General features: G+C 47.4%; 1 protein-coding gene across 1 annotated transcript; it reads right to left on the reverse strand.

The window, feature by feature from the left end:
* Positions 1–3,112: 3,112 nt before the first annotated feature.
* Positions 3,113–6,987, reverse strand: LOC109470675. Its single transcript, XM_019769704.1, has 7 exons — positions 6,930–6,987; positions 6,365–6,525; positions 5,496–5,724; positions 4,681–4,836; positions 4,152–4,265; positions 3,799–3,957; positions 3,113–3,329 (listed from the first exon to the last, which is right to left on the reverse strand). Exons 1-7 carry the CDS (start codon positions 6,985–6,987, stop codon positions 3,151–3,153), a joined length of 1,056 nt encoding a protein of 351 aa, XP_019625263.1. The 3' UTR covers positions 3,113–3,150.
* Between the last annotated feature and the right edge of the window lie 3,150 nt (positions 6,988–10,137).

Below are 10,137 nucleotides of genomic sequence, written 5' to 3' on the forward strand. Positions count from 1 at the left end.
GCGTGTATGTGTGTGTGTGTGAACAGCATAACTATATATAACTCAAGAAGTTTTAGGTGGATCATCGTAATGAAGAAATGATTAAACTATAGCGGCACTGCAGCAACACTTCCCTGTTCTGGACATGTTAGGGGAGGGATTTTTGGGTGTATACATCTAGAGCAGGGATAACTTCGTGTATCTTCCTACAGGACCATGACGGAATAGACGTGTGGACGAGGCCCATCGAATTCACGGAGCTTCCTTCCTATGGCGTCGCCTTTCTGAACAGAAGATCCGACGGCATGCCCTACAACTACACACTAACTCCGGGAGATCTCAACTTCACGTACGGATATGGCTATCAACTGACGGACGTGTTCAGCGGACAGGGTTACGGTCACTGCGCCCCGTTTGAAAACTTCACTGTCAGCATCGTTCCTAACGGAGTTGTCATGGTTTACGCCGTTCCTGAGAAACAGTAACAACGAAATGGTGCCAGTGTAAGCAAAATGGAAACAGGTCTACAGTGGTTGTCACTCAAAGACAGAAGGAAAATGTCCAGCCTATGCATGATGTACAAAATGACTGATAAACTGGTGGACATGCCACTTACATTGTGCTAAGTATGTCTGCGTCACATTATTAGATGTTGATAGCTGCGCTTATGTTTATGTTTACAGATAATGGTGTATGATTGGGTCAAACTGGTATACGAATGGCTTTATTACTGTTGACGAGACACACTTACTAGTCCATCAAAGATTGTATTTTTTAGCTCACAGCAATCCTATGAAATACAATAAAATATTTGTGGCTTACTTGCTTCAGTGTTGTTTATTTAGCAAAACAGATGCTACTAAGACAACACACATATGCCTGTCCTCGGCGCTGCACGATCTTCCACCCCTTTTTGTTTTTGGCCAAGGCTGTTTCGTGGTAATTTCTTACACGGTATACGCTTTATAGCTGGGATAATAGGGTTGTCCTTTACCATTATGTAGCCATTGTAGAGGAATCTTTCAGCACCAAGGACAGACCCGCTAACCTATCATATGCATTAACACGTGTTAAGCAGCAATAATAATCTTAAGCCAATCAAGATTCTGAACTTTAAAAGGTTATAGTACATTTTAATATGCGCAAGAAGGGATAATACCACGTAAATTATGGGCGCCCTAGCAGCTTTCTAAGGCACTGCACCAGCACCCAGCGGGTTTTGATATCTCGTGTTCTGGACATGTTAGGGTCAGTTTTTTTGGTGGACATTTCGAACGCGTTTCGTGCGCGTAACTTTCGAACATTCGAATACCGGATTCGAACGTTGGAATTGCTAAAATGCTACAATATATTGTGTCGACTTTTGGCACATTCAGCATTGAAATATGTGTCCTCCGGGGTGGGATCGAGGATGATACACACAGTATAGTATTCTACGTGTATTTTTCTACAGGATCATGACGGAATAGACGTGTGGACGAGGCCCATCGAATTCACGGACTTTCCTTCTTACGGAGTTGCCTTCCTGAACAGACGCGCAGACGGCATGCCCTACAACTACACACTAACTCCGGGAGATCTGGATTTCCATGACGGATCGGGACTTGGTTATCAACTGACCGATGTGTTCAACGGACAGGATTATGGTCACTGTGCCACGTTTCAAAACTTTACTGTCAGTGTAGTTCCGAATGGAGTTGTGATGGTGTACGCAGTCCCTACGTCAAAGTAACGACAACAACGAGAAATTCAGAGATTTCAGACTTCAGGGAAGTGTTTTAGGATTTTGTGAATGTATTGAAACTGTATTGTATAATTATGGGTAAGTACCCGATGGAAACATTATAGAAAGGTTTAATTTACTACTGATAATGTGGATGATACACACTTACTAGGTCATCAAAGATTGTCGTTTTTAACTCACTGTAACTAAATCTAAGATATGCAATAAAATATTTGTTCCGTACTTGCGTTAGTGTTTTGTTTTGTAAGCAAAACAATTCCTAAGACAACACATAACACATACCCTTGGTGCAGATCTTCCATCCCCTCCGTTAAATAAGGTTATGTAGCCATTGTACGAAAAGCGTTCAGCACCAAGGACAGGCCTATTTACCTATTATATCTATGGTGGGACTTATAAGGAAAACACGTGTTCCGTATGTCTGTTTATATCGATCAGTCCTGAAGTTTCCAGCATGATTAGCTCAATCAATGACTTGGCAATTAGTGATTTGAGAATGAGAAGAGTGGCTGCATGTTATTTTATGTTGTTAATTTGTATATCTAAGCTTCTCCAAGTATTTCTAAGCTATGCAATCGGTCTATACAAGTGAACCGGTGGGATTGGTCTATCATTACTCTCTTTGCTTCTTTCCTTTTTATTTATCAACAGGACAACGGAATCCAGGTGTGGATGCGTAACCTTGACGACGGTAACGATGGCGACATGGCGGCGGTGTTCCTGAACACTCGAGCGGACGGCGCTCCAACCAACTACACCTTAGAACTGAAGAGGATCGGGTTCCAGTACCCGCTGGGTTACGACATCAGGGACATATTCAGCGGGTATCTGTGGCAGCACGTGCAGATTAGCGAGCCCTTCACGGTGTCTATCAACCCTGGAGGGGTGGTAGCTGTGCGCGCATCGCAAGTAGATGAGATGTAGTGGAGAACTTTTTTTCTCTTAGCCTGGATGCTAGCCTTCCATAGCATGGTCGCTAACCACCGGACTACGCACGCTACCTTTAGTTCTATATATCACATTTGAATGACAGGAAAATCCATGTGATGTATGCCTTATATGAAAAACTAAGCAAAAACAATTAGAACAACATGATACATGTACTTCATTTTCAACTTTTAATTGGTTCAATAAAGAATCTTCACACAAGTCTGGAGTAAATGGCTATGGATGTCAGATCCATATCTGTATCTGTATAGCCGGTATAACCTAGCCTGGGTACCATCCTACTTGTATGCCGGGGCTCCCACAGTCGCTTCCCTAAGAAGTAGTACTTGTTAGGGAAGCGACTGTGGGAGCCCCGGCATACAATTAGGATGGTACCCAGGCTAGGTATAACCAGCCTTCGGCGTAACACACCAGCTAATACCACCTAATCCATAGCTCATACACATACTAAGATTTACTCGCGAACGTACCCGTGTTATTTACACGCAGGCGACGTTATATGGCCAGTCGCAGACCTGCAGCGCCTGGTTGAAGACCAGACCGCTCAGACAGGGTGTCGGGCCGTGCAGCACGCCAGCTGAGCAGGTGTAGTACCGAGAACAGTCGCTAGGGTCCTGGTACATCCCGTCCGGCTTTCCGTCGCATGATGGTTGGTCATCTATTAAATATGATAACAAGATAAATATAAGATAAGCGCCAACATTCTAAAAATTCGTTGACTAGGGTGTAAAAGCTCCCTCCATACGTCTGCTTACGAATACTTATTGGATCAGCTATTAAGATGCCTAAAATAGTGAGTTAAAATGGACACTTAAACAAGTGGAGTTATCTTGCAAAATGTTCACCACGACATCGATCTTGATTCTCTATAATAATTTCCGGGAACGGAAGTATTATTTTGGGTCTGTGTCTTTGTGTCTGCTTATAAAGACAGAGTAGGTTGACAACACATGGGTGGGGAAAGGTTGACAGGCTAGGAGGTCAGACACACGAGTTTCAACTATAACGTTAACGTTACCACCTGTATTCCAGCCTTCGTTCTATCCATTCTAGTTACGGCATCCAGACGGAAATTCGCTCACAAACTTATGTTATTGAACAAAAATAAACAGTTATCATGAACAGACCATCGTAGATCACCACCACAGACTGGGCATCCCGGTTTAGGTTCCCGAGATCGGTGTAATGCAATGCGTGGTCGGGAGCGCACCAGTACCGGCCGGCGTCGCTAGGGCGGATGTCGGTGATGATCAGGGTCGGGGTGTAGACGCCCGCGTAGTCGCGATCTGGTCGAAAGAATAGGAGAATATTTCGGTCACTTGTTATGTATTCCTTGAATGTAAAATAGCAACAGTTATCAAACAACAGTTTAATGTTTCTCATATCTTTAAACATTATAGAAGGTTCGATAATAAACTAGAAAGACCGACATTTGCTCCGGAGAAAAGAGACCAACAGAAGTTGAGCCGTTGGCGCTTACCCAGTGAGGCCCTTCCTTCGTACTTCGGTGAAACGATGAGAGTTCCCGGGTCGGGGTCAAGGACCCAGGTATAAGTTTTGTTGACGACCGTTTCATATACGTCACAACGTCCGTCTGTACAAGAAACACAAATGTTGCGTTTTAATGAACCAACATCAAAGAAAAGTAGATGCATAATCGCAGCAGTAGCAATGGCATGTGGTTTTTCAATGGGCTTGTCTGTGGGTTTGTGTGTCTGTTTGCCCGGACAGAGTAGGTTGACAGCACGTGGGTGGGGAAGATTGACAGGCAAAATGACAGGTCAAAGGTTTCCCATGCGCTTCCACATAACGCCGCAAGTAGGCCTAACCGTGTCAATCCATCTGGAGGTCTCGTATTGACACGCCACACACACACACACACACACACACACATACACACACACACACACACACACACACACACACACACACACACACAAACGAACGCAAACGAAAGCTAAACATTCTTGACAAATTCAAGAAGAAGCTATAACACGTTAATTCCGTACCTTGTGAACAACTTGGACCTTTCAGCCATTTGATGGAAGACCCATGATAATAGGTTCCCTCACAGACCAGCCGGGCCGTCTCGCCAGCACCCACACGGACCGGGGTTTTATCCAGGTTGACGAAGGACAAACGCTTTGGAGCCTCAAATAAATCGCCTGGACAGAAAACATGAGTTTGTTATAATATACAGAGGTTGGAATATGGCCTTTCTGATCGACATTTGCACTAACTTATGTCAAACATGTAACAAGGCTTGCGGAAATAAGCAGATTTGGTTGGACTAGGGGACTTTGTTAGCCTTCACCAGGCCTTTCTACGGGAATCGTAGAATTCGGCAAAAACTGAGAGAGTAAAATTGGCCAAGGGAGTCCGGCCGCGGGGAAGTATACTTTCTTTCCCTCCGAAGCCAGTCAAACCTACAAGGCAGCCAAACTCCCCTGGTAAATATTATAGCCAGCGTAGTTAGTCTGGTAGAGGCTAGGACTTTGTGTTGGCCGCCTGTATCCATTGGCCCCACGTGGGGCGAACGTTGGATATAGGAGGCCAATGCATGTATATGGATACAGGCGGCTAACATAAAGTCCCCTTGCCCCACACTGAATCTGCTTGGAGATTATTGCGGAAAGTGTTTTGGGTTTTCGTGAATGTATTGAAACTGTGGAGGGGATTGACGACAACGGTGGGTAATCGGGTATCACACCACGTCCTGAATTCCTCCATTTGCCACCCATTTACCCACAACTCGATCCTGCTGGACATTTTAGCCACGCCTTAACAATACCTCCCTACTCTGAAGTAAAGATATTAAACTTACGCAAATACCAGAAGAGGAGAGACTCCTCGTCCGTGCCGAACTCGTCCGGTTGTTCCTCGTTCGTGACACGGCACCAGAACCGGCCCGATCCCATATAGTCGGTCAGTATGAGGGTCGGGCTGGTTCGGGACTCGATACTGGCATGGCCGGCAAACGAGGGATGGACGTAGACTTCCCCTGACGAACTCAACCTGTAGATGACCACTCGGTCTGGGTCGGCGAACGCTCCCTAAGGGATGATAAGCCAAATCAACAAAAGGTGGCCTATACGACGTCCGATGACACCTTCGTCGTGCGATTTTGGTGCAGACTATGACAGAACCGATCGCCAACAAGGTTCTAAGACAACTTTAAATTTTTACGTAACTAGACAGCTGCATTTTGCAGGGCACGCACTATCCCAAAACTGTCCTCAGCTTGTCATACGACGTTTGTGACCTGGCGCTATGAATTAAACACACTGACAACTTTAGAATCTTCAATACTAAAATACATTATCCTTCTTCAATCGTTTTCTGTTACTAACGTTATATACAGACATGAGTGCAATACAATGAAACACATGACTCGACCTTAAAATAAAATGACAACTAACTGAGACTGCACCATTACTTAGTAGACAGGCTGAATAAAGTTCTAAACGGGAACTATGTGGCTCCTGATGTCTTTCTGCCGGGGACGACTGTGTGTGCAAGATGTCGGTTAGCTTGAGGAATGAATCCAGTCGAATTTATACTGAGAATGCACCATTAAACTGCGGTAAAGATATGAATAAGATAAAGATATCTGGAACAACAAAACGGCATTTGGTCTTTCAAAACTAAGCACACTAAGCTCTTAAAAATTATCATGAAAAACATCTTACTAACACTGAGCCAGGTGATGGTTGGAGGAGTGGCTGGGGCAGGTGTGATGGTATATTCGCACTTGAACTCCACCCTGTTCTCCCAGGTAGGGTCGTCTGGGCGGGCATGCTGTATCACACAACCGCCTCTGTCCGGAACCGTCACATTAGTGATTGACACCGCATCTAGACATGCATGTGTTGTGTGTAGGTTATTATTTGTTGGGCCTCGGCCACATTTGTCGTAAGTCATCATGAGATATTGATGCCATATAATTTTCAAACAGGCTGTGACAGAACCTACCACCGACAAGATCTAAAGCAGCCTTTAACTTTCACAACAAGATAGTTGACGGAAACATGCGCGACTACTCCATGTTGCAAGAATGCCCTCAGTTTACGACTTTGCGCTCGTGTGGATCGCACGATGGAGGTGACCGTGCCCCTACCTTGTATGATCGTTTATCCTACAGAACTCTAGCTGGTTTCTGTGATAAGCACTGTGTTAACCCCCAAAGTATCTCCAGGGATGTTTTTCGTCATATCTTACGCTTTAGAAATGTTAACTACGGGTATCTATTTGTACTTGCCTGCACTTTCCGGCCTCAAATACAGCAGGGTAGACAGGACAAGCAGTAGACCCAGCATACTTCTTTCGTGAAAATATCTCTTGTTGTGAAATGCAGTTAAACAAGACGGTCTCTCTCCGAAGTAAGCCGATCCCAGCCTTGCCAATGTTGTACGCCAAATGAGGCAGTTTTCATCGAGCGCTCAGTATACGAATATTTATAGGTTCAATGTTTGCCTAAAGTAATCAACAGTTTATTTTTAGTGCGTGCGTTTTCAACAACAGATGGTTTGCGCTTGAGAAGACGGAAACGACATGTTTTCAGTGCACTCGTAGATTTATTGAAATCTTGAGAGGGCTATATATGTATCAATCGAAAACCAAGCGCAGAGCGTCAATGGTTCATATTATATGCATGACACTGGATATTAGCTTTGCTCTTTAATATGGACTTTTCATCCGTTTCTAATTTAGTGACTATATATAGGCAAATCAAACTCCAACGATAAAAGTTGCTAAAATAGTTACTGTCCTCCGAGTGTAACTCAAATACAAATTTGATTGCTCAATAATATTCTTGGCCATTTCCTGCTTCACATAATAGGCTGACAGACAAAAAAATTGGAATAGGAGTATTTCGGCTGCCAACAAAAACACGCGTGATTATTAGCTAGCAGACACATAGACCTGGATTAAATTAGTCATTATAGTCATTACAGTCTGAATTACGGGTGTATTATAAGTATTCGGTACCCTCTATACATATCAATTGTCTTGTAACATGTTCGAACTTCACATTATTTCATGGCTAAGATAGATTGTAAAATTACTTTGTAATGGGAGTTCTCAAACAAAGTTGACTTAAATCCTGGTTCAGGCGGAATAATGTATTTGCTCTCTATGTAGCCATTAACATTGCACGGAAAGCATTCAGGACCAAGGACAGACCTACTAAGCTATTATATACGTCCATTTATCGATGTGTGCACTAAACGGATCATAATCGATTATTTCATTAATTTCCCGAATGAAATCTCATCTGTGTTATTAGAATCCATAGTTGTAAAGTTCAAGCTTTGTTCCAACACAACAAAGGAACTCGCCATAAATTTTCGGTCGATCTGGTCAAAGAGTTGTTCTGTCGTTCGGTCAAACTTTGTCAGACCGAATCGGCCGAAAAAATTATGGTGAGTTCCTTTCTTGGAACAAACCTTCAACTTTACAACTAAGTACTTCATTCCTGTTTACAGTAAGGTTCAGACCACAGTCTAGTCGCGATCGAATCCATAGAAAGGAACTCGCCATAAATTTTCAATCGATCTAGTCAAAGAGTCGTTCGGTCAAGCCGAATCGGCCGAGAAATTATGGCGAGTTCTTTCTTGTGTTGAAACAAAGCCTCAACTTTACAACTAAGTACTCCATTCCTGTTTACAGTAAGGATCAGACCACAGTCTCCATTTCCAGGACAAAATTGGGGTCGAGCGTCTGCCGAAGATATTCCAGCCTCCTCTCCAGACTATCGGGAGCGGGTCTCGCCTCCGGATCGTCCCGCCAACACGACCTCATCACCGCGTACAGCCGGTCCTCGCAGCGCGGCGGCTTCTCCAGCCGGACCCCGCGCCTCAGGATCCCGATCAGGACCGGCCCAGTCAGCCGCGCCTGGTCCCCGTACTGCGGCACGCCCCCTAGCGACGCGATCTCCCACAGCAGCACGCCGAACGACCACACGTCGCTGCGGCAGCTGAACTCCCCGAGCTCCAACGACTCCAGCGCCATCCACTTGACAGGCAGCAGGGCGCCGTCGCCTTGTCCCGGAGTCGACACGTACTGAGTCGTGGCGTAGACGTCTCGCGCCAGCCCGAAGTCCGCCAGCTTGGCGACGTGGTCCCGAGTGACCAGGACGTTCCGGGCGGCCACGTCGCGATGGGCGATCTGCAGCCTTTGCAGCTCCTGCAGGGCGCGGGCGATGTGCACGGCGTACGGGAGAAGAGCGGCGTGTGTGTCGGCTGTGGCGCCTTCTCTCTGCTGTCTCAGGAACCACAGCAGGTCTCCGCTCGGGGCGTACTCCAGAAGGATGCACTTGTGAGCGGCCTTTGTGATGACGCCGAAGAGTTGGACGATGTTGGACCGCCGGACGTCGTGGCCCTTCTCTTCGTGCACGGCGATGAGTATGGCGGCTTCTCGGTAAAAGTCGCGGTAAGACTGCGCGTCCTCCACGCGGACCGACTTGGCGGCGACGGGAATCTTCCCTCTCGCCGTCCGAAGCTCCGCGCGTCGGACTTCTCCGAACGTCCCCGTACCTACGAGGTTCCCCAGCCGGAGGTTTCGGGCTTTCTTCTCCCAGCGTCTGAGCCAGCCAGGCTGCAGGCCCTGCGCCAGATCCGCCTCCAGGCGCCGCAGCTCGAGAAGAGCTCGGGTCTCCTGGCTGTCGTCTGGCCTGGCGCAGCGTCTGTACAACACCAGCAACACGACGGGACAAACCAGCAGGAACAGCGCGATCGGCACCAGCGTTTCCACAAACGGCCGGGCATCGGCGCCCTTCGCGGCTGCAACGTCACAGAACCTGCCCGTCCAGCCTCCCGCACACCGGCAGCTGCCGTCCACGTGGCTGCAGCTGGCGTTATGGCGGCACGCGCAGGTGTGCTGACACCTCCGCCCGTACCTGCCGGACACGCAGGGGCGCCCGCAGTCCGACCCGTACCACCCGGCCCTGCAGTTACAGCTCCCGTCGCTAGGCCTGCACTCCCCGTGCTGACAGCTACACCGGTGCCTGCAGCCTCGCCCGTAGGTGCCGTCCGGACAGCTCGTCATGCACCTGGGCCCCGTCCACCCCTCGCCACAGATGCAGCCGGCCCACCTGTCGCAGCGGCCCCGCCAACAGCCACAAGCCTCTGTACACCGCCGGCCTTTCTTACCTACGGGACAACTTGCGTTCAGAAGGAACGCTGTAGCAAACACTTCTCCTGTAGATGTCACTATTGTGCAGGTGTAATTTCCTTCGTCATCTGTTTGGAGCTTGTCAAAGATGACCACAGATTCATTAGAATCGTGCGTTGTCGTCTTTGACCCATTCGGGAACTGCCAGTGCAGAGTTCTGGCGACAACATGATGGGCACGGCAGCGAAGCGCCACGGTCTCGGAGATTTTAAAATGTTGACGGCCGCTAGGCGTCGTCTCGATGCCGGCTGAAGGCCTGGGGATATCGCAGGCCACGCCCTGCCAGCCCTGGG

This window comes from Branchiostoma belcheri, unplaced genomic scaffold, assembly GCF_001625305.1.
Source record: "Branchiostoma belcheri isolate BF01 breed outbred unplaced genomic scaffold, Haploidv18h27 scaffold23, whole genome shotgun sequence".
NCBI classification, from domain to species: domain Eukaryota; kingdom Metazoa; phylum Chordata; class Leptocardii; order Amphioxiformes; family Branchiostomatidae; genus Branchiostoma; species Branchiostoma belcheri.

Bases quoted from the DNA above. Each gene is read 5' to 3' on its own strand.
- LOC109470675 (XM_019769704.1), bottom strand. From the start codon at position 6,987: ATGCTGGGTCTACTGCTTGTCCTGTCTACCCTGCTGTATTTGAGGCCG. The intron at 5,725-6,364 runs GTTAGTAAGATG...ATCATCCCTTAG, and splicing joins CAACCATCACCTGGCTCAGT to GGAGCGTTCGCCGACCCAGA. The intron at 3,958-4,151 runs GTAAGCGCCAAC...TCTTTCGACCAG, and splicing joins CGAAGGAAGGGCCTCACTGG to ATCGCGACTACGCGGGCGTC.